Below are 27,077 nucleotides of genomic sequence, written 5' to 3' on the forward strand. Positions count from 1 at the left end.
GCAGGTGGGTAGAAAAGATGACCTCGTAATAAATTCAGCTGGATTCCGGAAACACAAGCAACTTCACATCCGCATGATTCATACAGGGAGAAAAAGGGAGTTCTGGCTTCAGGACTGATGACGGCAATTCCTGGAAACATTTTTTCCAGGCTCCGCGCCTGGACTCGGCGCAGGCGCGGTGCAGAGCCACTGCTGCCGCCCTCTCCTGGCAGCCTTAAAGGTGATGGGGTTCTCATCCAAGACATTCTTCCCGGCAGCAGAAATTTTCCAAACAAATCCTGCTTGAATTACAAATCCATGTACTGCCCCATACTTGCTCAGTTGTTGCCTTAACAGATTTACTATTTAAAGCAAGGCTGAACAAAAAGTAATCTCTTGTTTGCTCTTACTCGATTCTGTACTGAATCATTAGGCTGAACTTCAGAAACTTCCCAGAAAGAGGCCATGAACTCAGCTTGACAATATTGCTTAAGGATAAGGGGCAGCTTTCTGTCATAACAAAGTCCAAAGAGAACAGAGAAAAGGGGTGGCACAGAAACAAATTGAGCTGCTGGCAGAAGTCACAGATGAGAATCTCCCTACGTGACACTTGCCTTGTAGACTCACGTTAGCTCTGTTGTGAAAGCGTGAATTTCTGCTGAAGAGTTGTTGCTTACCGGTAACAGATATGTTTGACACTATGACTGACAGAACCACCACTTACCAGCTCAGCTTGTCCAGAAGTGCTCCAGGTAAGAAATAAATGAGCACGGCAACTCAGAGCTTCACCTCCTTGTGTGGGCAGCTCAGCAGGGTCCATAGGCAAGATGCAACTTTGTGGTGACAGGCAGAAAGAGGCTGTTACGCTTTTAAGTCCTTAGGCAGCCTGGAGGAGAAAAAGTCCACGCAATATTACACTGCAGGTTTTTGTTCATGCAAAGGCATTCCCGTGGGGGTGGCTACTCTTCACATCAGCAAAGGTTTCCAGTGCTGCTGCTGCACGTGACAGCACAGCATAACGTGTTATTCCCAGGGTCTGTAAGTAGTACTTTGTATTTAACAATACACAGTCTACCCCAGTGTGAGTAAGGACTGGAGGCAACCTGGGTCACAGAGGGATAAAGTGACTGGCCAAGGTTACACAGAAAAATCAAGGTTATAACCAGGACTAAAGCACAAAGGTGCAATTCCTACTCTTCTCTGTGTGTACCAGAGTTGTAGAGGGGCAGAAAACAAATTCCTCTGACAGAGGAATTAGAAGTAAAACAAACTGAAGGTAAGCCCCTAAATAAGATTTCCTGCGTTTTAAGCAGGTTTCTGGGAAGATACTTCTACTTGGAAGGGTGTACTACTACAGCACTTGGAACACTACTTCTACTTGGAAGAGCAGCATAACTTGCAGCTAATAACCCGCTGAGTAAGCCGTGGAACAGAAATACGGATGAGATACTTAGGAGTCATTTTAGAAGGTCAAGCTGCAGATCAACCATCAGCAAGAAGTAGCAGGGTACTCTATATATAAATGCACACCCAGAAGTTACTTGCAACTCAGCAGCCAGAATCGGAGTTGGTTACAAATGGTCCAGGAACAGAGTTTCACTGTGTAATAGGCAGCGGGCAGGAGAACCGAGGTATTCACTGTGCAGCACTTCAGCCAGTTTGGTGGGCCTTCTGCAGGAAGACGGGCAGCGAGAGGAGCTAGGCACCCAGATGGGAAAGAAGTCAAGTCCCAGAGGGCAACAGTACCAGCAGCCTGCCACAGGGCTCCCCTGGGCACAGCTTCGGGGCTCTGGCTGGCAGCCTCCCTCCGCAGCCCCGGGAAGGCAGTGCTGTCGTTTTCTCTGCCTCGTGACCTGTGGGTGACTTGTTGTGACAGGTAGATGATCTAGAAATGAACTCTGCCCGTGACCTGGCTGCTGCCTTCAGGAGATCCCCCAGCAGAACCAGGTAACTCCTTCCTGAAGTTGCTGTTATCTTTCACGCAACGATCCCTAAGGCAATGGTACAACATAGATTCACATTAGACTCATCTGGCCCAGAACATCTCCCAGACCACACCGTCCTGTGGCTACCTAGAGTATCCTCCATGATCAAAGTAACTCCAGTCATACCCTTTCTGCCCCAAGCTCAAGGATACTTCTTTTGAAGCAACTTCTAAAGACTATAATCCCGAACAGAGCAGAAAACGCAGTCTTTTAATAGCTTTACGAGCTCATAAAGACAAGTATCTTCTCCCAAGAATGAACAGGCATAACATTCCACTCCTACTCTTAAAACAAGAAGTTGCTGTAATTGAAGGGAGTGGGGGTACAATGCAACTGTCCAGGGAAAACAACAAAAAACCCGACTCTTTGCTAGTTCGGGGCAAAATTGCCTACAACAGCTTGCAAAGGTGGGAGAGGAGAAACCAGCGTCTTCCACAGACATTTCATTAGCAGTATCCAGCACTTTCTGATTTAACAGGTGACATAACCACCTCCCTCCCCTAAAAATGGTACTTTTAACTGAAGTCCGTTTCTGCTGTGCAAAATCGAGGCTTTAAAGGAAAGTTACATTTTGTAAAAACACTCTTCCTAGTAACTCTTCCTCCCTTAACACCATGCAGCTTCCCAAGATGCCGGTCAGTCTTGGGGAGAGTGGCAAGAAATTTGGTAGTTTTTGTTAGTAACTGAATAAACTTCCTCCCAGGTCTGCACAGGATAATGAGGTACCAGACTGGAACTGGAAACAGCAGGGATTTAATTTCTCTTAATGAATACTTAAATATTACTATAACCTTAACCCCAAACCTTACGCCTTGTACACTTTAGCAAAAATACAAAGCTATATAGCCCTCCCTACTTTGCATTTTAGAGAAGTCTCTCCCTGGGGAAATAGTCATGTTTTCCCTTTTATCTTTGGAGTGTTGGATTATTGAAATTGCAGGAGAGATACTCTAGTAACAGGTAGCCATGCTGATCCAGGGAAGAGAATTCCAAGTTAATATACTGAGTTTCAGCTCTCCATGAAGGGTATCAGCATTCATTGGCACTGAACAAACTTACCTGCAGAACCGCCTGCTTCAGCCTCCGTTCTTATGGGGCAACATCCCTGCAGTTGAATTACGAAAGGGACATCTTTGCCATATGAAGTGGGATAGATTGAGATGCAGAAATATTAATGGTGTCACTAAGATACCCTGATCCAAGCCTCCCACCACGTGTTCCAATTAAAAATTTAAATCCCACTGAAATTGGTGCAGTTTAAGCACCTGCTCACGACTGCCGACGAGGGAAGGACTGAGCTTGGGGAGGCACTCCAGTGACCACGCAAGTTCTTATTTTGATTAAAGCTTTGGAGATTCAGCAATTCAGACATCAGAGAAACTCCATCAAAACAAACCGACCAAACCCAGAGCAGACAAAAGTGACAACTTGAAACAACCCCCTTCCCTGTCTGCTGGTCAAGTGTCTCAAAAGCCTGGCATGGCCCTGTTACACCACCAGTGCCTTCCAGCAGATACTGCCAGAAAGAGCCCTTGCTCCAGTGAGAAATCTGTTAAACTTCTCCTATATACTGTCTTGTAGGGCTGTAATTCACAGGACTATTTTGCCCCAGAAAAGGGGTAATTCACTTTCACAGAGCTGACCAAAGAGATCACTTGGAGCTGCTGCTGTTGCTGAGGGCTTTTTCAGGTTGGAAAGTATGTGATCACACCTGGAAACCTCCTATTAGCGCATATTGAATCTGCAATTCATCTGCCCTCATTTTCAGAGATGCTGAACACTCACAATACACGTTGTTACCTGGAAGTGCTCAGCACCTCCAGAGAAAAAAAAGTCAACCATTCCCAAAAGCTTGATGTAGCCGAGGACCTAACATTTCCAATGATTAGTAGAAAGGACAAACAATGCTCCATGAAGTGTTTCGAATTGTGTACTGGCCAACGTAACTGATTAGGCATCAACAGTTCACACAAGAAACAATTAAGACTTGCCACAAAAATCTGCCAGATGTGACCTTTCGAAGTACAAGTGAGGAAAGGTTAACGACATTCCTAAGAACTGGAGCTCAAGTTCTGGCAGAATTGCTGCCAGGATGGCAACACTGTAAGACAGGGATACCGATGACTCTCCAAAGCTCAGTGGTTCTGCACTGCCGTGCAGATACCAGGGCACACAAGTAAGGGAGTCCAACAGAGGAGACTGGCACTGGAAAAGAAGCAAGTATAGTTCCCATGGCTATTATCAGATGCTACACAGCAGAAGAGGAATCTCTGACAGGCGTTGCCAACTCAACAGGCTTAATTATCTTCTCTCCCTGAGCTTAAAATACATAAGCACAAACTCTAGCTGTGTCTCCCCTTCCACTTCCCATCAGTTCTAATGTCCAAGTCAGCCACTGAAATGCTACAGACGAATGAGTTCAAAGTTTTATATAGGCTAATGTTTCACCAGCCTTCAATTCCTGGACACGCTCAGGAAGAATCAGTCAGACCAGAACTGGAGAGGTGGGAGACAGGTAAAGATTACAGAACAAGATTTTATTGCATGACAGCTGTAGTTTCATGCAGTTCATGCTGTAATTTATTCAAAACCCGGCTCTCTTGCAGAATATTTTTGAATAAAGCAAAAAAAGTCACTCGACTTTGTTGAAAGATAAAACCCATAAAGAACAATATAACAAGTCAAGTTTTAATAGATTTATAAAATTCATATATACAAAACAGTAAACTAAGTCACCAAAGCTATAAAATACACTTTTTACACATCACAATATAATTTTATCTAGTACACAGTTTTCATAAATTGAAACTATTACAGCAAGTAGCTGCTTCTATCGTGGATGCTGTTTTGGTGCTAGAAAGACGCTTATGTGAGCAGTCTGGAACTGTGCTTTTACTTTATGCATTTTTCACCTTCTTTTAGTTTGCCACTGTTTTTAAAGTACTTTCCTGTGAATTATTAGAAAATTAAGGCTAAACTCAGGCCTTTCTTGCCCAATGCAGTGAACTGGTTTAAAAAAAGAATGATATTGCATAGTATGTGTGTTACAATGCATAGGCACCAGAGAGCAAGTAAATTGCAGAATAAAAGGTAACATTAATTGGGTTCCTAGCTACATGATTGTGTCACGAGATAACTTTGTGTTTTGTCAGTTTGCTTTCATACATATTGATTCCATAAACAAGACAACTCATCACAAGAGCAATAAATACTAGCCATTTTGTTAAGTGGAGTCTCCAGAAATACTGTTTAACATGTATCATCAATTCAAGCTCATTACACATGCCAGATAACGAAACCCGTTCACTGGAAAAACGCTCATTATCCTAAAGACAGTTAATGGCTTCAATGCAAATGGGAGTTTGAACACGTTTTCAAACCTAAGCCCACCAAGCATGCTTTCCAAGTCTTGTGAACTACCAAAAGATCATTTCTCCTCCACACCCCCCTTCTCCCTGCTATCTTCTCTCAGCTTTTGTGTCCAACCACCTGCACACAAGCTCAGAACAAGAGATTGACGGGAAGTATTAGCAGAGAAGCAGTGCTATTCCAAATCTATACTTCCCTTGTAAGATGCTCTTTCTCGGGTCCTACTTGTCCAAAAATTTTGCTCTCCATCGGTATTAGTTTTTATTCAAATAATGGAAACAGTCTGTTAATCTAGCCATTCCCCTGAAATACTCACACTCCGGTATCTTGAAGAAAGTTTAAGTAGCTGTTAGAAAGGAGTAAGATGCACAGACAGTGGTCTGGCCAGAGATCTGCATACCGTGTTCTGGTAGGAATTGAGTTTTAGCCCTCAGTTATGAACAGATGGAGAGAGATTTACAATGGAAGGGTGTGCAGCTGCAGCAGGGCCAGCCTTGCCAGCCCGCTGCTGTTAATTCACAGCCAATAGCTCCCTGGAGTCACTCAAAGCTTTTGGGGTCAATGCAGATAGCATTTCACTTCAATACAGTCAGTCTTCAAGCACCATCAGCTTTTGGGATCTGTTAGAAAATAGCTCCCCTCTCTTGCTCCCTTCCAACATACTTTGGCTTTTTTACCAGAATGCCCACCTTGGAAGTCAGTGCTGCTCTTTTTTTCTCTCCGACTGTGAATATTTTCACATCGGACAGAAGATACGACCTTCGGACATATGCCAAGAGCTAGGTTGTGGATACAGTTCATCAAGCCAGGCACAAAACCACTAGCACTGACAATCTAGTACCTCCATACTCCCCACACCCAATAAGAAAACAAGCATATCGACACATAGACAAACTTCAACACTGCTTTCCAAATGCCATTAGAAAGATAAAAACGTCAAGAATCAAGCAAAACTGTCCAACCATGAAGATGAGCAAAGAGATAGCATCACCTAGTTAGGAGAGCAGCAGTTTCAGCTCCAAATATGCTGGCTTTACTCATTTCCATCTATGTAAAAAAAGATTAGCGTTGAAACAAAGAAGTGCCCACTTCACAGCACAAAGCAGAGATCACCCCAGCTAATCACAAAACAGGTAATATTAAAAAGCACTAGGTCTTGTATTGTCTTGCCAATTACTTCCTCACTAGGCTAGACAGTCCTCATCTAGAAGTGTGTGGAGTCAGTATTAACTCAGCCCAAGTCTGGCCCAGATCGTGCCAGTCTTCCTGTCCCATAATGGATGCTCCCTAGAAATCTGTTAAAAGCCCATTTACAAAAGTAGGCACAGATATTTTATGGTTGCTACTGAAACACCCTACCCACCACTTCCCCTGTTACAGAATTAATAGAGAGTGCACTGAGGTAAAGAGTTGGCAGTGCTATATTGGAACCCCTGACTATACCATGTGATTTTATACTAGAAAAGTGATATAAAAAAGAGGCTACTACTAAACTTACAGGAATCAATATAGTTCTCATCATGAGAGATCAGTGTTCGGCTTACATGACAAGCTGCAGTGTATGGAGGCGTTATTGCATATCGTGTCTCAAGCTGGCATGCATCGAATTGTCTATCAACCCGGTATGTACTCCTGAAAATTTGATGACACAAGCAAAGCTAAGTCAGGTGTCAAAACTCACTACTTGAAAATCAGAGGGGCTTTTTACAGAAATCTTGTAGTTCCATGCAGCAGAAAGTTTTTTTTTTTTTTCCCCAGGACAACGAAAGAGGTACATCCATAGAAAAGACTCCAAAACATGAAGTTAATATCCACACAGACAGCCATCTAAAGGCAGCAAAGGGATTGTTTTCTAAAATGATATTCTGTGGAAGGTAGTTGTCTGTCACTAAAGAAAGCTGCTCGTTTCTTCAGTGGTTCCATGTCTATTCTTTTAATTTCTTTAATTCTACAATTCTTTGCAGATTACAGTAATCTAATCAGGCCGGGGGGGACATGGGGATGGGGGGACAACACACAGACAGGATGGGACACACTTTTCAAATGCACCGCACCTATGGGGACATGGGGATGGGGGGACAACACACAGACAGGATGGGACACACTTTTCAAATGCACCATTTTTCATACCAAAAACTACTGTAGCTATCCTAGTGGAATTACAGTTTTGTCTGCAGTGCCACATACAGATGAGCTCTTCCTACTCCATTTCACTACAGTTTTCTTGCTGTTAGTTTCTCCACTCTGTCTGCTTGGCTGGGGTTCAGGCTTTAGTCAGCTCAGAAAGCCTATAAACGGTCATCTTCAGGATCTTCTTCATGCTTGTAACATGCCTAGTTCTAGGTTTTACACAGCAGTATTTTAAAAAAACTGAATATATTAAGTCAAATATTTTATTTACTATGGCAGCATAGATTAAGATCAATTCATTGTATCAAACTGGAAGCATCTTTGAGTTGTAGTGTAAAGTTGAGTGGCCAGTAATTTCCATTCCATAATCAATACTAATTCATTTTCAACATTAAGAACTATTTAATTCTATCAAAGTGACAACTGCCTATTAAATACGTCACTTACAGAAAACTGTTCTTCCTTTTTAATTCCAATTCACCACGTCACCTCATAATGCCATCTAAGAACTGTTCAGAGGATGACAGCACTGCAATCTGAAGGAATGGTACTGACTGACACACTATATTAGCTTAAAGCCTGATTTGAGGACAACAAATACAAAGTAGTGTTTGATAAATGACTCCCATTTACTTCGTTTTTCTACTTAAACTGCAGATTACGTAAGTGTCTCCTGCAAGCACATGCTGCAAGCACTTCCTCTCTTTGTCCTTGCGAAAGACAACCCGTTTGCAACACCCCATCACTGGTCACTGACCTGCGGGTGTCAGAGGAGGGACAGCAAAAGGCTGCTTGCCTTTTTTTTTTTTTAAGATGTAGTTGTTCAAGGTCTCCATCTGATTATCATCCTGCCTGTGACCCATTTCCTGACTAGCCAAATGAACAATAAGCCTATAAAGTTAACAAAAAAAGATGTTATCTCCAGCTGTGTTTACCTGCAAATTTCTTCAGGATGTCACTTAAAATAAAGTTTTATTTATTTCTTGTGAAAGGACTAAGCAACCGACCAAGCCTGTCCCGAGATGTTTGTACAACCTAACCTACCTAAGTTCTGCTTTAGTAACTAACTGATTTACCATAACATGATTTTCTGGCTTTATTATACTACAACTTACCTTGAAAAAAAACAAACACAAAACCCCACAGTTGTGGCAAGAAGTGGAGTGTATTTTGCAGAGAAAGCTGCCACTTAAAAAAAAAAAAGTCCTTTTTACTCATGGGCCAGATCCTTTGCAAACTTGAGAAATGCTTGACTTTTGCAAGAAGTTTCCTGATCTTGGCTTCCTGGTGCGAACCATCACTATCAAAGTTTGACAGAACACAGAACCTACAGAGCCAAACTACTGATTTTCATCTGCAGTCTGCAGCGTCACGCTTAGGCCCATTTTATCAATAAATAGAAGAAAGGCAATAATGGGCCTGAGGTGATCAAACCGGTTCCCTAAAACTCTGATTTAGTGTGCAAAACTGCAAAATCATACAAAAAAAATGCTTGAGAGCTCAATATGAGATATCTCATACTGTTTCTTTTCCAGGTGCAGATTAAGTTACTTAAAATATAAGTTGCATTATTAGCTCTGTTCAGAATTTTAAATCCATAAGGTGACTAAGGATACGAAACCATGGGTGAGCATGAAGAGAAAAACAGAACAGGAAATTCCATGCTATGCCTCCCAGGTAGAACTACAGTAGATTCAGACATAAAACTGAGGTAATTCTTGAGAAAAAATACAGTTGAAAGGGAATGTTTAACTCATTTGAGAAAACAAACATAATATTAACCCATCTAGAAAATTTAGTGAAAGAATAAAGTTCACAGCAAACTAGGAAATAAAGTCAAGTCAACTTAGAAGTCAGGTCAGCCCATAACCGCCGCCTCTTTCCCAGTGTCCTGTGTGAAGTGGAAACCACTACCAAGAACTCCAAGAATTTTTGAAAACTTTGAAAACAGTCTTAGTCTTCAGCCAAACAAATGGGCTAGCTTAGAGAAATGAACCTTATACTATGAGTAAACTTGCTTGCATCACTCTGTGTTGAAACATTTACCTTTTCAAATGTAATAATCTTAAGAGTTTCCCCCCATCTGAATATTAGAGTCACGTAACATTTTTCCCCTTCAAGGTTAAAAATGAATAAATATTTAAAAGACAGAGTTGGTCCTGGCAAAAATAAGACTTGTTACAAGGAAGCTAATTCCTGTTTAAGTTTGCTCAAATTTAAGCTAGATTTTCCCATCTGCAACTTTTCACTTGCTTCTCACCTCGATACTGTGCATGTTACATAGCACTGAAATAGCCATATCTTTTCCACTCTGAAGCCTGCACAAAGAAAGCCAAAAGACTGCTACATTAGGAAACTACACAAAAATACCGATATGAACATCTGCAAGCTTCAGAGGGGAAGAAAGATTCCAGATTTTATCCAAATTAACATGAAAGGACAACGGAGCAGGCCTTTTTTTGACCACATTTCCCACGGGATTACCAGCTGAAGTAAGATGTTGCTTGTTTTGAGATGCCATTACAGGCTCAAAGGGGATAAGAACTCCAGGGAATCTGCTGACTTTTTACGGGTACAAACAGCCCTTGAGGTTTTATTCTTGGATAAAAACTATGACAAAAATTGCACAGTAAACTATGTTTGAAAATTACCTAAAGTATAGCACTACAATGTTGATATAAAAGGCAGATCTTCAGTTTGTCCATGTACCCACTGTAGTGGAAAAGATCCGATATGTCTGTACACAAAAAAGGCACCTGACAGTTAGTTACACAGATCGAGAGCGCTAGGAAATTAACAGTTCACATCAACATTATTCATAGCCTCTTGCAATTTTACACACAAACCACTGCCTAAAACAGGCAACTCCAAACTTGACTGTACTCAGAATTACATGTGCCTTACTGTAGGTTAAAGATCCCATTAAGACACAGATTAAAGGCTAATTTTACAGCAAGGTCTTGCTGTCCAAATACATCAGTGCAGCTGTAAAACTGGGATCTCTATGGTGTTCAGTCTTCCTATAAGGTCAGCTGTTGGGAACTAATCAAGCAGCTGCTGTACTACCAAAACCTTTGCTTAAGAGTTTAATCAGCTTTCAAACTTTTGAATACAGATAAAGCCCTGTCACGCGAGATACTGAACCTTCACAAATACTGCCAACTGCGGGTGTGAGAACAGTGCTGAATTTCCATGAAATACGTCTCACTCGAGCACCCACTGTGCAGATACATGGTCAGGTGCTCTAGCACAGGCTGCTTCACCAAGGAAATCAGTTTTCCCATGATGTAATAACCTTCACACATAGTGCAAAATAAACCCTTCTCTGTATCAGCGAGGCCTTAACTTCCCATCTGATTTACTCCAACACTGGTTTCCTTATACAGTTTTAGACTTTTGCCTCAGGAGACTCACGCAAAACCTTCAGACAAGAGCTGTGCATCCACCTTGATAAGTGGATTCCAGACCCTTGGCAAAGCTGAACACGCACACAAGATCTGGTTATATTCCTAAGGGTGAAGAACAGAACTTCCATTAACGTTCTCCAATACAGCTGCCAATCTCATTACATTTAGAATTGTTTGATCGATTCAGCACCTCCAAACTACAAAGAAAAGGCAGTTTGTACAACTAGTGTCTCTGAAAAATGAGCATATTCATTTAAACCAACGTGTCTTCCATACATGGTTTGTCAGAGATTTCTTTTTTCTAAGAAGGCAGAAGGTGGTTGTGTTATTCAGCGTTCCAAACTAGATACAGAACCTACAACGGCCATGTTTCAGTAGTGTTTCTAGTCCAAATGATTCAGTAGCTAACATCAACATTTGACTCCTTCGGCCTATAGCTCCTCTGTTTGGACTGGCTAGTTTACAGCATTCCTGAGCCAAGTAATTAGCATGGGTCCTACACCACATGCAAGGGCCATAAAGAAAGGATAAAAACTTTGATCTAACCCTCCGGCAAATTTTAACAGAACATTGGCTGCTCTCCTTCACTGCAACATAATATCCTTCAGATTCTCTTGAAGGATCGTGTCCTTCACGGCATGAAACACAAAGCGGATGTTTTCAGTGTCTATGGCAGTGGTGAAGTGATGGAAGAGCGGCTTACTACGGTTTCTCCTCTTTCTGTCAAAGCACTGCACCAGGTAGCGTTGAACATCTTCTAGCCTGTGAGGGTCGCCTTTGAAGTCCGAGAAATACTTCTTAATGCTGACAGTCTTTACCTTCTCTACAAGAAGATCCATCTTGTTGAGGAATAGGATAATAGAAACATTGAAGAAAAGCTTGTTATTGACTATTGTCTCAAAGATATTCATGGACTCCACAAGTCTATTTGTGCGCCTGTCTTCCATGAGAACCTGATCGTATTCACTGGAGGAGACCATAAACAAAATTGAAGTTATTCCATCAAAGCACTGGAACCACTTTTGACGCTGAGATCTCTGTCCACCTACATCCACCATCTTGAAAGGTATTTTTTTAATGATGAAATCATGCTCTACTATCCCCTTGGTGGCTTTTCTAGCCAGCAAAATATCTTGCTTGCTGGGGAAATAATTCTGTAAAAGAAAGGAGAAAAGTGTCAAAAAAGTCCTTCAAAAATGCTGGCTAAAGCCAGAGTATTGATGTGGGGGGGAATCAACAAGAGCCATGGTTTTTTTAGTTATCAAGTGAAGAATGAATGCTCAACTTTAAAATAATGGACTGTTGACCATTTATCTCAACATATTAGTAAACAGCTACAGAAGATCCTGAGACATACGAGAATAAAAATATAGGACCAATTCACTCGTTCACATTTTTATTCTCCAAGCCTCCCATTTTCAGGCTGAAGTCTATTTTATCATTATGAAATTCTTTGCCACAGTGTTACTGCCATTTAGGTAGTGTTCAGTAAAGCAGATCTCCAAATCATGACTGAAAGGATTTTTTTTGATATCTAGTTTTTCCACAGTTCATTACTCTTACAAAGGACATCTTGCAAGCTTTAGTGGAAATGCTTCTTCCATGTTCACCGTCCATGACCAGCGAGTACAGCAACATGTTCTACCACAGGTTGTAGCCCAGCCCACCACTGTAGAGAGACCTGTTCTTCAGAAGCTTATCACTGTCACTGTTTAGGAAAATCATCTCCCTTCTTTCTATTCCAAGTCTCCTGGCAGATGTTTTCATTACCGATTTTGAATCCTACAAGTGCCAGTAATTTTTTTTTATTTGGTAATTTTTCATTCTGCTACCTTAAGTAGCACCAGCCATCAGATGATCGTGAAAAGCGAATGAGATTCAGAGACTGCATAGAAGGACTGATAAAAGAAAATATGTGCATAAATAAAGCTTCCATAAACAGTATTTATTGTCTGTCAAAAAATATTAAGCAAATACTAAGCTTCAGTTTCATAAGGTTGGAATTTACTATTTCTAGAGTAAAGAACTTTGAAGTTATTTAATGCATTAGTATTTTAAAAAAACCCAAACCAACCTAAAGTATTAATCATAGCACACCCAGGCTTCCGTTATCTCTTTGAGCTCTTTTGGTTCAGAAAGAGAAGGTATGTCTTACCAGCTGACCGATCCTATCCAGGTTATCCAGGAAGTATTTCACCGATTCACCCTGTGGAAAAGGAAAGAGATGGGAACTAAGCTTGTTTCTAGGATAGCAAATCCAACTGTGTTTTCACTTTCCAGCATGCGCTGAGGTCTAACATAGCAATATCACATGTGGAAGCTTGGACAACATCCTGATATACTTAAGGCGCTAGAACAATAGAAGTACTGCATAGCTTAATTCACATAAACTGCTGATAATGAGTGGAGCTGCCATAATACACTACCAACATGTAGGTAAGGTAGTATTTCTTCAAAAGCAATTCTCTATTAGTTCTAGAAAAATCAAAGTTGAGTAGATAGCTGAATAAATGCTCAAAGCTATCTAGTAAATCTTTACAATGAAAAGGAAGCATTATTAAAGTCAGTCCTTTGCTTTGGCTTAAAGAATTAAGTTTTTTGCTCTTGTATGATGAATGCAGTTAATTGACACTGGGTGGGAGTAAAAGTGAAACACATTTATTAAAAGCAAATGTATTTTGTTTAAAAATCGTAACAGGGAACAAAAACATATCCTAGACTGTTTGGCATATCTTTAGAAAAGTGAAAGATTTAAGTCGCCTACAATTTGTGATAATTTAAGCTAGACTTGCTTGTCAAAAAAAAAAAAGGAACATTCTGAAGGACTTTCTCTTCTGCAGAGTTTCCCTTTTCGGCTCAAGGGTTTTAATAATGGATTTGCTGATCTTGCACAAAATCCTTTAGCAGTTACATTGAGAAGAATATAGGCAATGTTTACAAAGAAAATTTATTCTTGTGTGAAAACGCATAAGAGGTTTTGCGTTTTGTGGTCTATTTTTTTTTAAACAAGCTTGCTCAGGTATCACACTCAAATCAAGTGCCACTTCGCATTAGTGGATACAAGAAGCCCTACACATACTTTTTAGAAGTAATAAAATTGCTTCCATATAGATGGAGACTTTACTTCTGGAGTGAAACTATCTTTGGCAGAAGCCCATTCTCCTTCAAACACTTCCCTTTCATTTCTTCAGATGAAGATGATCTGTTCAGTAAGAAAGCATTCTTCATTAGGACATGTGTCTTGCATTTTTAGCCATATCATAAGAACGATAAAATGGATGGTCCTGCTGCCTTTTAATAATTTTAGGCAGTGAAACACATTATATCTATCTATATCTCTCTCTCACAGATCAGGGCCGTGTCAGTAATGACCAGACTGACAGTAGGTGCCCTCACCAAGTCACTAATTCAGTACGAGAACATTCTCAAAGTATCATCTCAGATTCCAACAGCAATAAAAATTCTTAAACCATGCATCCTCCTCTACACCATAGGCTTGAGACAGCAGAATAAAATTATTCCCCTTCCTCCAGTACAACTGTAAACAGATGCCACCACAACAGTTCATTTTGAAGAATGAGACTGGAGACCAGAGGATTCAGTGTACTGCACAACTACAACACTCAAATCAAGTGCCACTTCGCATTAGTGGATACAAGAAGCCCTACACATACTTTTTAGAAGTAATAAAATTGCTTCCATATAGATGGAGACTTTACTTCTGGAGTGAAACTATCTTTGGCAGAAGCCCATTCTCCTTCAAACACTTCCCTTTCATTTCTTCAGATGAAGATGATCTGTTCAGTAAGAAAGCATTCTTCATTGTTTAGGACATGTGTCTTGCAGTTGTAGCCATATCATAAGAACGATAAAATGGAAAATCCTGCTGCCTTTTAATAATTTTAGGCAGTGAAACACATTATATCTATCTATATCTCTCTCTCACAGATCAGGGCCGTGTCAGTAATGACCAGACTGACAGTAGGTGCCCTCACCAAGTCACTAATTCAGTACGAGAACATTCTCAAAGTATCATCTCAGATTCCAACAGCAATAAAAATTCTTAAACCATGCATCCTCCTCTACACCATAGGCTTGAGACAGCAGAATAAAATTATTCCCCTTCCTCCAGTACAACTGTAAACAGATGCCACCACAACAGTTCATTTTGAAGAATGAGACTGGAGACCAGAGGATTCAGTGTACTGCACAACTACATAACTTTAAGCATAAGGCATAGACAGAAAGGACCTGTAACTTCTTATTTCCTAACATTTAAAACTGGAAATATCTTTTCATAAAGAAGAGAGAACATGCATACTTGCAAAAAGCTACCATGTATCACAAAAGATTTACAGTGGATCACTAGCAGAAAAGATGACTTTTTTGCGGGCAAGTTTCCGAAGAATAATTGCTCTAAAAGCTTCCTTACAATCATGAATTTTCATAAGGTGAAAGTAATTTCCTGTATTTTCTGGCACCCGGTTGGATCAGAAGAGATATCACAGACCGCATGAATAAGAGGAAAGGTCTTCCTGTACAGCATTAGTCATATTTAGGAGATGGGAGAGCCCAAAAAGAAAAGGTCACTGAAGCTATAAAGAAACCCAAAACCGTTCTCTATCTATTGTGCTTTGTCCTACTCAATGCCTTTAGATGTGCAACAAGACTGCAAATGGGCCATCTCTGATACAACTTGTTCCTGTTTTCTACCCCGTTGCTTTAAGAGTCCTCGCCTTCTCCATATACCCTCCCACGCTGAGAGCAGGAAACAGCTGTATGCATGTAAACTGCTGGGACACACAAGCAAGTTTACCTGATTTACAGCTTTTGCCTCCCCTATTTCCTGCCCCACGCAATCAGTTTAACATTTTGCACATTTACAAGAAGGTAAGAAAATAATCTGATTAATAAAAAAAATACATGTTCATTTCTGCAGTGATTTAAGGAAAACTAGACTTCTCTAGTTTCTTATACAGCTCTTTGTAACATTGCAGTTAAGCCAAATAATTCATTCTGGAAAATTTTAAGCAGTAATTGCAGAACATCTGGATAGCCGAGGAACCAAGTCAGGTTGCTGGAACAGGTGTGAACACCATATGCATGGTCTGACAGATCTGAAGATGTCTGAATATTCTCTTCTAGCACAGAATTCAAAGACATCCAGTACTTAAGTCAAAATATCTGTTGCCAGTCAAAACAACAAATCCCTGACAAGCTCCAGAAGTTTTGAAGTTAAGAAAAAGCTCAAAACATTAAAGCACACAAACCTGGAGAAAAAAACCCACCCAAACCACAAAAAACCCACCCCAAACCCTCAAAACCCCCTACTTTGAAGTTGATTCCCTGATTAAGTCCTGTGTTATGGCCTCTGGAAGTGTGGATTCAATTCCTGCTCTAAAGACTTCTTGAGCAACCTTGCTCTACATCTTAATCTGATTCATAGAAAAGTTGGTTGCTTCTGGGAAGCGTGTGGGGTATTTCAGTTCATCGAGCAGGCAGCACAGAACAACTGCAGGCAGCACCAACCAACTTGATGAATAACTTGTAATTTAATTAAATGAAGAAAATATGGAAACTCCAGGTGTTATGACTGTTTTGTATTAGTATTTTTAATCAGAACAATTGTATTAACAGAACATTCATTTAGCTTTTAATTTTTTCCTTGTCATCCAGGGGAAATAGATAGCAATATAATTAGATCTAGAAGTTAAGTTTATTTTGCTTTCTATCAAGCTGCACCTGAATGCAATTTTGAATTCCGTCAATAAATTATTATTTATGCAAAGCCATCTCATGCTTTGGGTATCACACACACACAAATGTACTTACACGTGTGTGTGTGTGTATATATATGTAGGTATATTAAAAATACACACACAGAAAGACTCCATGAATTGTTCATCAAGGTAGCTTTTCCATTCAAGGCAAATTAGTATCAAAATCAAAAAGTATCAGCTGCCCCTCTCATGTTGAACTATTTTTTTCTCTTGAAGACACTGACCATAAACAAGCTGTTTCGGCTTTTTCAGTGCAAATTCTTAGGCTTTCTCTAAAGTCATCTAGCCATTCAACTACATTCAAAAGCTGGCTTAGCACTTCAAATGCTCTCCTTTTCCACATCTTAGCCAGTTATTTCTGGTTCACTAGCATGACGTCCTACAGAAGCGGCAGCTAATATTTGCAGTTCTGTCATCAGATACTAAAAATATCTTTACGCACATTGACAACTTCAATCTTACTATTTTAATGGTTCTAGTGAAAAAAATTAAGTAGTCTTCTGAACATTGCAATCTATTTTGAACTATGCTTGCAAGCAGCAAAATAGAAATGGAAGCCAAAGCTATTTATACTAATTATAACATATTTAAATACCTAATCACCTCATGGTGTGTTCACTTAAACAAAAAAGGTCAAGGTCAGATGTGTCAATCTTTTACAGGCTGGTGTGTCAAAAAAACTGTGGCAGCTCAAGAAACTTCCCCAGATCAACCACGTTCATAGGAGATTGTTGAGCTTCTGTCTTTTCAGATTTAAAAAGACGCAAATCTTCTTGTATTTCCCTGTTAGTACACTATTTCCTTTAAAAAACCCTTCTAACAATATTCATAAATAACATTCTTAAAATCTGAAAGACATTATTTCATTTCAACCGTCATGGTACTTGGATACGAAGCACCATTCTGTCACAGTCACAGCAGAGTGTGTCTGTGAAGCATGTCTGTACTGACATTTCTTTTTTTTATTTTTAACAGATAGTCTATTAGTATATTTCACATTTCAGAAGCTGTATCAAGAAACTCTGAGGTGACGATCATCTATTTTGCTGTTGATACAAACCAGCTAGCTATTTTTTATTTTTTTTCCTTGATAATAAATCAAAATGTCAAAATGCTGTCTCCCATCCATGCCCTGTGTTTTCCAGGACAGTGGTGGGGGAGGGAATAATGACCTCCGAGTTACGAATTTTACATAATTCAGATACTCCTTTTTAGTACACAAGAGCACATTATAGAACATGTCTTCCTTAACTTCTTGCTCACCACACAAGAGTTACCACAAACGCTTGGATGATTCATTCTCTCACTGCTAATCTCTTCTCCCTCTGCAATACATATCCTCTGAGTAACAGTTTTGCCAACTGGGACCAAGTGAAGGAATAAGAGATGCTGTTCCCATTGTTCAGTAGGATGAGTCACTGCACATCTGGGAACTGGGGGAATCAAGAAACACAAACAGAAGGCCTAAAATGAGCCCACAAGTTCCACAATGCAGCATCGCTATTGGATTTTTTTTCTTTTCTTTTTTTTTTTTTTTTAAACTGCCCTATCTGCAGTATAAAGTTTAGCGAAGCCAAAGAAAATAGTACAATTTGCTTAAAAACTGATTGGTGGAGGAGAAAGGGAGAAAAGGTAAAATGTAAACATATACTCTTGCTTCCTGAAATAGTGCTCTAAAGCTGCTCTTTTATATCCTAGATTATTTTTAACACAGCATTCTCAAGGGCTAAAAATTAAGAAATATTTATTCCATTTTATTCTATATGTTTTGTACCATATGAATGTCATCTTAACGTTAGCACCAAATAAGTTACCATGAAAGTAACTAATTGAATTTAACATCTCTGTCCCTTCAGGCTAGGTTCATAGCACATAAGAAGTCTTCCTAAAGAAATATTATAACTAATCTGGCATCACTTCCTTTGCCATTGATAGCCTCATTGCAAAAAGCAAGAGGAAAACACTTGGGCAGAGTTCCCAAGCAGTATTCATTTCATGAAGGTAACTGCACAAGAGATTATACGTAGATTGCTTTAAAATACCCATAGAAACTCAGTAATAAGAAATGTTCTGCAAGGCTAGAATTTGTCAACTTGTCACTTTAACCTTCAGCCAGTTATTCAAGGTGACAGTTGGTCAATGATAATGAAACATCGTATTGTCCAGTTCCCTAAAATACAAGCTCATTTCAAACTTTTCCTTCTGAAAAGCAGTTCCTCTAAATTCTGCTCGGAACTAAAAGACTTGAAAGGGGTTCCTCTGTTCCAAATTGGCTTTTTTCCTTTCCTTGTCCCAAGGCCTTTTTGACATACTATTAATTTAGCCCTTCCTGATCATTCTGTCTCTAGCTGCTAAATTTAGAGTGCACAATTTAAGGTAGACCTGTCAGTCTTAGCTTGTTTCAGATGATGAATTAAACCACACAGGAAGGAAGCGTTATACTTCAAGGAAGCATATAATACAGATGTAACAAGATTCCCACAAATACAGCAAAACACATAGAGAAACAGATACTGTAAGTAACTACCACAAACTGCAGCTGAATCTGCAAGGTGAAAGCAACAGCGATCCGGATAAAAGAACAGCAGTGTTTGTATCCCATCCTCCATTCAGGAGTTGTAAAATATTCAGCAGCAGGGCTGAGAAACACAGAGGAAATCCAGGAGACCCCAGAAAGAAGTTTGGGAATCTCCCAGCCTATAACCTCCGAGATCTCAGATACACGAATGGGGTGGACTTAAAGCATTGACACATAATTTCATCCAAAGTTGGCCTTTATATAAGGTACTATATTCCATTAGGACTGCCAGAGCCACATTCTGACAGAATGCAATGCTAATGCTAACTTTCAATGCTAACGTGCAAGTGAAATCCTTGTTTTTCAGACAAATACCGAGACCTCATTTTTTCCAAGTTTCCTGGGATGTCCATCACCTGTTGATAGTAAGGGGTTTAAATGTTACCATTTCAGATGTTTTATAAAAGCAAGATACCCAAAGCAGAGGCCCAAGGGAAGAGCAAGGTTTCGAACACAGAAGTAGGATAAAATAACCAGGAGACTAGCATTTGAAAATGTTGGAGACATTAGATCAGCCAAGTTTTTGGGTACTGAGATTGGAACCCAAAACCTCACCGGCAAAGAGAGACACAGGAAATGCTTTTCTCAGTGAGACCTACTGGATGCAACAAGCAGGTTAACATCCTGCCACCATAATACATATATCCCTTGGAAGTGAGCATGCAGACACTGCTCCAGGTTCCACACCCTGGTTTTATCCAAGGGAAGTAGTAGTCCTTTACAAATCCTGAAGACCCAGGGTTAAAATTCTCATGAGGGGCAACTACAAACAAACAACTCTCCCTCCCCAAACCTGCAGGCTCTTCCAACAGATTACTTCTAAATCTGCACTTCTATTCAATCTCACTGGTAACAGGGCATGGATTTACTACAGCCAAAAGTGTGTTCTCTTCTCTGTGACAGCTGATGAATTAAGTATTATTTTCCAAGGAGATAAGCAAGTCCGTGCTTGTTAAGAATTCACTCAGAAGGATGCTGAAGTAACCTAAATTGCCCTGAAATGCTGATGCCCATTCTATGCTGTAATTCTGTTCTACAGATATTCTATATCCTGTCTGGGCTCTGAAATTTATTGACACAAGACAAACGTTAACTTTTCATTCAATCACCAGTTCCAAGGCAGAGACTAACCACCTCTCCGTATTTAAGCCATACAGAATTCTAACTAATCAAATCTCTCTAGTGTTATTTAACTTCCTCCTTAACAACAGACTGAGCTACTGGCCCCCATCCAGCAACTCCAGTGCTTATCCAAGTTGCTGCTATCTGTACCCTACGAACATATCAACTACAAAAAAAGTACCATTTGGTTCCAAGCTTCTTCTAAAAACTACCTCTTCTTTCTACTGCCTAGTTGTACAGTGTCAGTATCAGACGTTAAAGTTTGAAACTTTAACTGACTTTAACTTTTAACTGAAACTGACAAATTCATTATTTGTCAGCTCAGTACAAACAGGCAATGCAAAAATCTGTTTGTCCAAGTCAGGATGGCTTTCTATAAACTCATCCTACATGACACACTGGCCAAACTGTATGCTTTACAGCACATGGATAAAAAAAAAGGTGATAAATATTTATTTAATTTTCCCCAAAAAGTCTAGGCTAATCTGACCTCCCACGTCAGTGATAAGGTTTGTGGATCCCTGTGACCAAGTGAAATTCTAGCCTCACAGCTAAGAAACACACTTAACAGGAGCAGAGTTCTTGTGGTGAAGGGCAACTCCTACATGTGTTAGCTTTTCCCAGCAATTAAATATAGCAACTCTTTCTGAAAGTGCTGCAAGGGGGAAAAAAAAAGTTACATTTTCTCCTGAAATTCTAGGTTTCTACATCAAGAGGACGTAGATGAGAAATTACTCTTGATACTACTTAACAGTTCTGTTCATTTGTCTCAAATATGCACACTAGCAACAGTGCCTCAAGGAGGAAAGGAATTTTCTGTTAATAGACTAAGGCAGGCTCATCCTACACTACAAGCTTCAAGAAACATTAACAAAAATCCCTATCGTTTTGATTTTACTCCTACTTACGGTCTCTTCATCACTGTTATTCCTGCTTCACAGATTTGCAATGACTGAAAGAAAAGCAGGTGCAAACAGCAGAGAAAACAGTACTGGCCACAAACAAAACAAAGATGCACAGTGCAATACAAAAGGGTCAGATTATTGCTTTTTTTTTTAATTCTAGAAAAATCCTTACCCAGACTTGCACGTTAGCTACAGTGATTTAGCATTTCCTAGCCTTCACTGACTAGCAGCTAGCAAGATTCAAGGAGTAGATGCAAGGGGATATATACCCAATTCATGTGGAAGAATCACGGTTATGTTTAAACAACAAAAAATAAGTCTGACTACTGTATCCAACATCAGCAGTGTGCCCAGCTCACACACACTCATCCTGGCACAAGTGGACGACAGACCTAGTCATAAGCATCCCATGAAAGGATTCCTTCCTGTTTCCCTGCCAACTGTCTAAGCAAATACATTGTCTAAAATTGCTGCCAGAACCCTTTCATCTCAAACACCGGAGGTTCTCCGTGAAGTTGAACTAACGCACGCCAGCCCAACTTCTCATTCCAAGCACAGTCAGCTAAAACGCACAAGAGAAGGCAACTGAAAGCAGCAATCTTGCCACAGTTAAAGTCCTGAGCTGTGAACGGAAGGATGGATCCAAGATTCTGGCCAATCACTAGCAAATTATCCCATTTATTCTCAGTGGGCAGCTGCCATGCAAAATTGGGCATTTCCAACTAACACATCAGAATTTAGAAGCAACTGGATGTTTTTACAAAGCACCAGGAACAATGCACAATCATGTTATTATGTGATCCTAGTTCCATGCTTTGTTTTCAGCAGCTCAGTATGCAAACCTGAAACTTGCTTTGTTTACAGAAGACATCTGCAGAACTAGAATAGACATTGACAAAAAAATATTACCTTATGAATTAATCTAGTCAGCAGTGCTGACTATCTGATCAAGACTAAATCACAAGTTTACCAGTGAGTTTCCCTTTCAAATCTTATCAGATCAAAGGATGGGAAACAAATATCTTAGATCTTGTGGGCTGAAAAAACAGCTAACACCAGCCATGAGAGAATGTTGAGCTTGGACTTTTCCATGGCAGGTGGCCAGCTGGAAAGCTAAGCAGCTTGAATGCATTTACAACAGGCATAACCTTGATTATCTCGCAGAACGGTGCTTCCTACTCCACTTCTACACCAAAGCATTCGTTGCAGAGCGCCCTAATGCTCCACTTTCTGTGGATGGAAACATCAGCTCAGACATGTTTTACTGAAATTTGTCTACATCTGTTGTTAAAAGGTGACTATAAGGATTAGAAAGAGTCATTTATCTCTCACATTTATTTAAAAATTTGTTTTAAAAAATATTTTCTCATTTTGTCTGTATGTATACAACCAAGACTTTTTTAGATGCGATGTAGACTAAAATGATGGTGTTGCAAGATTCAGAAAGCTGCTCAGTATCTGAAAGTTAGGTTTTAGGTGGAAATAAGACTGAGGTAAAATGCAAGTTAAGTCTTAGTTGCACTCAGGTGTACTATTTAACAGTTTGATTCCTATAAAACCAAGCATGTAGGCAGTAGAGTGCAGGAAAAAAAATAAATTCCACCTTGTTTACATTACTCTGAAGTTTTTCGTCATGCCCATTACCTCAGCATTCAGCAGGCTCAACTACAGAGAACCCAAGGCTTGCAAGTCTGAGGGATTCCTCAAGCCAGTTTCCGTGTCGGATTTTCAAAAATCATTTGCCCTAGAAACAAAAAACTTCTCCTTTTTCAATAATAGCTTGGTATTTGTTAATTCTAAGAGACTGACCAACTTTGAACTATGAAGTGCACCATTTCTGCCAGCTGTTACTACGCTTGCTTTCCCAGTGACTTCTCAAATCAGTGGAATTTCACGATGTATACGAGCTTGCTCTCAGCACTGAGAAGCTACTCAACATCTCATGTTCACCCACTTACACTGAGATTGGTATTGCCTTCTATGAAGTCTGACCTTTACACGCACCTGTAAATCCCCTAGATCACTAGTGATCAAGTTGGCTCATGTCATATGCCAAGAACACTTATTTCATTAGTTCACAGCTGTACTTCGGGTGTGTGAGAAAGCGTTTCACCCAAGAAGTGATTGTCCTCCCTATAACCTCATCTCTCCTGCTCCAGTGCCAGTGACAACATCACATGTTGAGTCCAGCAGATGAGTGATAGTGAACCTCAAACAACCTTTAGTGATCTGAAATAAACTTCAGTTTCCATTCACAATCAAGTCAAGTTCTGTGATCTATAGACGTTATCTCAAAACACTTTTTATTTATTCACATCCAGTCACAACATATCAATTATTCCAAATATTGTCTCCCCTACTGAAGGTTGTTTTGGCATGAGGAGAAGGGGAAGCTCTTCCAAATTTCCACTTAAACCTTAGCACTATTGATACTTTAGTTTGAAGATTTCAAGTAACCTAAACTTCTTTCTATTTCATTTCAGAATTTATTATCTTTCAAAACATTCAGGATTGCTTTTCCTGCATTTTTCACTTCAATCCATCCTACCACACAACTCACATCATCACTTTCACTTATGAAACCAAAACTGGAATGGATTTACCTGAGCTGAAAATTAAAGCTGTTCAGGCACTCATTCACTAAAGGATTAAACATCCCTGAGCGAAGACTCACAAGGTGAGATGGGGTTGGTAACTGCATGAACAACAACTGTGTTAATGTGCAACTCCATCTTATTTTCATGTGCGTCTACAGCCAAGCCCTTTGACGCAGTCCTCAATCATTATAAAGCTACTATCTTGAAGCTCAGGCTTATTAGAAATGACTTACCATGGAGGAAAAAAGCCCACAAGTAATGTTGAAGTCTTGTATCAAATGGAAAGCTTTATTTTTATTCACCCTCACATGCATCTGCTTTATACAAATTAAGCACTATAAGCATCTGAAAACAAGTTAAAAGATGAAATAAGCGATTTGAAATAAGTGACTTAGCTTCCATCCTTAAGGCCTCATCTACACATGTAAATTAATCAAACCACAGTGGAAACTGAAATGAGTTTAACAAACTTCTACAAGCTGTTGAGCAGACTAGCCTATAAAAAAAATCCTAATTAAAGCCCCAGTCACATCCTACTGAACTGCAGAGGGCGAAACAGTCCAGCCACGCCATCTAAACTCCTTGCAACCTAGAATGCATGCGCTGGACTGGGAGAAAGAAGACAGAAAAAGAGGATATAGTAGGTGGTTCTTTTGCCTCCTGCCCACATCTAACATCATTACTGATTCAGTACTGTACTCCGACCAGACTGAAACTAGATGGATCAAAGTCTTAAATACGCAGAATTCAGAGATGGAATTAAATGGGAAAGAGTTCCATCAATATACCACTATTTTTTCAGTTTGAGATTTTACTGAGTTTTCCAGAGTAGAATTAAGTGAATATCAAGGAAAGCAAGTCAAATTAAGAGGGTTTGGGGGCGGGGTGGAGAGCAGACCTTCTAAGGACAAACACCAACAGTTTGTTCAGGAGTAAAGCCAAGTGAAGCACAAGTCTGCCACAGTCTGAACTGCAGGAATCTGTGTTGTATACAGAGGAGACATTTGAAAGGTGTCAATAAATTACTTCTCAGAGCAACATGTTTTCCACTTTCTCAAACAGAAAATCTTGCATGATGTTTCCAGGAAGTTTTCCTCCCCTCCCCCAAATACTAAGTCAATAATAGAGCAAAACAGGTTTACTGCACAGAGCTGCTTTAAGTATAGCTGCAAACTAATGAGAAGGTGGAGACCACGCTGCCTTCTGCCTTTGTAATAGAAAGCCTTCCCAGCTAGTGCAGGTTCAGAAGAAGGAGAAGCAGAGTATTGAGCTAACTTTACTCTTCTCCTTTAGGAAGGCAACTTGACAGCTCTGCTCCTTCCATTAGCGTTCAATTATCAACTGGTCAGTTTGTGGCAGTATGGAACCGAGAGAGATTTTCTGGAACAGTAGCATGTTCAGATGCATCCTTAAGTCATCTAACCTATAAAAACCTCCACTCTTGCACAGCTATCATTTCACATAAACTCAAAAGTCAAGAGTCAAATACTGTGTTTCTTCCCTCCCTCTGCTCACCACCTCCTCCTCTACACTCAATACCTGTGAAACGGAGCCTTGACTTTGAACAGTATGCTAACACTTCAGATACTCCGATAACTTGGAACACAAACATTTTTAAAACTAAACAGCATCCTCAAGGTACAGGCATCTTATTTTAGCATCAGGAAAGATTTACGGAGGAAAGGAACCACTGCTTGGATGAAGGATCAGTGAGATAAAGACATTGCCATCGTTCCTTGGCAAGCACCAGGTTAAGGTGACTCGTGATCATTTGATGCCAGCTGCTCGTTCCTTCACCAATGCCACAGCATGTCACTACCTCAGCTGCCCTTACAATCAGCCATAGGGTTACACTCTGCCTCAGATGAGCTTCCCAATTTACAGCAGAGCTTCCAAAAAACAGTTGTGCCAACGTAAGAAAGAGCATAGTGCAAAGCAGAACTCCCTAAACCACCATTTCCTATTGCTCACTGTGATTACTCTATCATGGAACTAGAGACCAAGTTAAGCTCTATCCTTGCATGACACATTCAGTACAACACTCGATGTTTTAAGGCAGAGCAGGCTTGTTAGGGAGACAGCATGAGCAGGGGAAGATAACAGAAAAGTAGGTTAAAGAAAATTACAATCTTTTCAAGAAGTCATTGCAAAAGGATCAAGATTTGGATAGCTAGCAAGAATACAACATAGCCAACTGAGCAAGTTATTGCTACCTAACTATCCTACCTGCATTCTCCTTTTCAGCTTTCTGCCAGGTCCTGTCTTTTAAAGAACATAGGCCCGTTAAATATAATTCACTGTGTGACAAGTTAAGAACAACTTCAAATATCTTTTCTCTTTTAAGTATAAAAATCCAGGAGATATGCCAGTAAGACTGCCTCATAAAAACATATCTAGTTTTTAATGTTTTGCTTATTTGTTCATCTGTGCTTGTTACTTCTTCTTGATCCTACATAGCTTACTATAAAATAGGATATTCAGGAAAGCTTGAAAGCATTCATTACCCATTATCCTATTAAATTCAGTGGCCCCTTTGAAAAATCCGAGCCTTAACCTCTAACTGTTTTTAGAAAGACACTAAGATCACCCTTGCTTGCTGTCCAGTTCTAGGTGGAGAGGACAAGGTCCAGTACCAATAGGAAAGAAAGCTGAATTACTACAGAGAACATACAAATGAGGTGCAAAAGGCTGACTTGTAAAACTGGAACTTTCTGAAGTGCATCATCAGCATTGCTTTTCTGAGCACAGTGAGCCATGTCAGGGAGATGGGCTTAACAAAACCATTCACCTCTTCTTTTGCCGTGCCTTTTGTTTTGCCTAATTTCCTGAAACCAGCCACAGGGTGGGAAAACTGCTAATATAGCGCACAGGAAGCAGCAGAAGCCCTCTCTTCTTTCACACAGCTACGACAGTCCTTGTTGGATCTTGAAGAAGCACACATAGCTTTAATACACCAAAAACTTTGAAAACCTGTATCACGGGAATACAAATACAACAGTCTCCATTTCAGCTATATCTTTGAGATTGAAGGGTTGAAACCAGTCTGACAAGTGGAGCCCTTCCACTAGAAACGATATTCTTTGATTGTTTTTAGACTTCAGTGTAAACAGATAAATATTAACATATATGTCTCTGCATAATGCAGGTATTTTGTTGCAACTAGAATAAAAGTTGTCCTAATGTGCTACCATGGTTTTAACCTATGCATATGCTCATTACTTAATA

The 27,077-nt window shown here is 40.0% G+C and overlaps 1 protein-coding gene across 1 annotated transcript in view; it reads right to left on the bottom strand.

Moving 5' to 3' along the window:
• Positions 1-7,395: 7,395 nt before the first annotated feature.
• The window catches only part of GNA12 (G protein subunit alpha 12), a gene marked incomplete at its 5' end in the record, with an annotated part of 29,146 nt that continues 9,464 nt past the window's right edge, over positions 7,396-27,077 (bottom strand). The window contains 2 exon segments of the mRNA XM_009286401.2: positions 7,396-12,024; positions 13,026-13,076. Of these exon segments, the coding sequence (XP_009284676.1) occupies positions 11,455-12,024; positions 13,026-13,076 (621 nt within the window).

The sequence above is a fragment of the Aptenodytes forsteri genome, unplaced genomic scaffold (assembly GCF_000699145.1).
Source record: "Aptenodytes forsteri isolate BGI_AS27 unplaced genomic scaffold, ASM69914v1 Scaffold55, whole genome shotgun sequence".
Taxonomy (NCBI): domain Eukaryota; kingdom Metazoa; phylum Chordata; class Aves; order Sphenisciformes; family Spheniscidae; genus Aptenodytes; species Aptenodytes forsteri.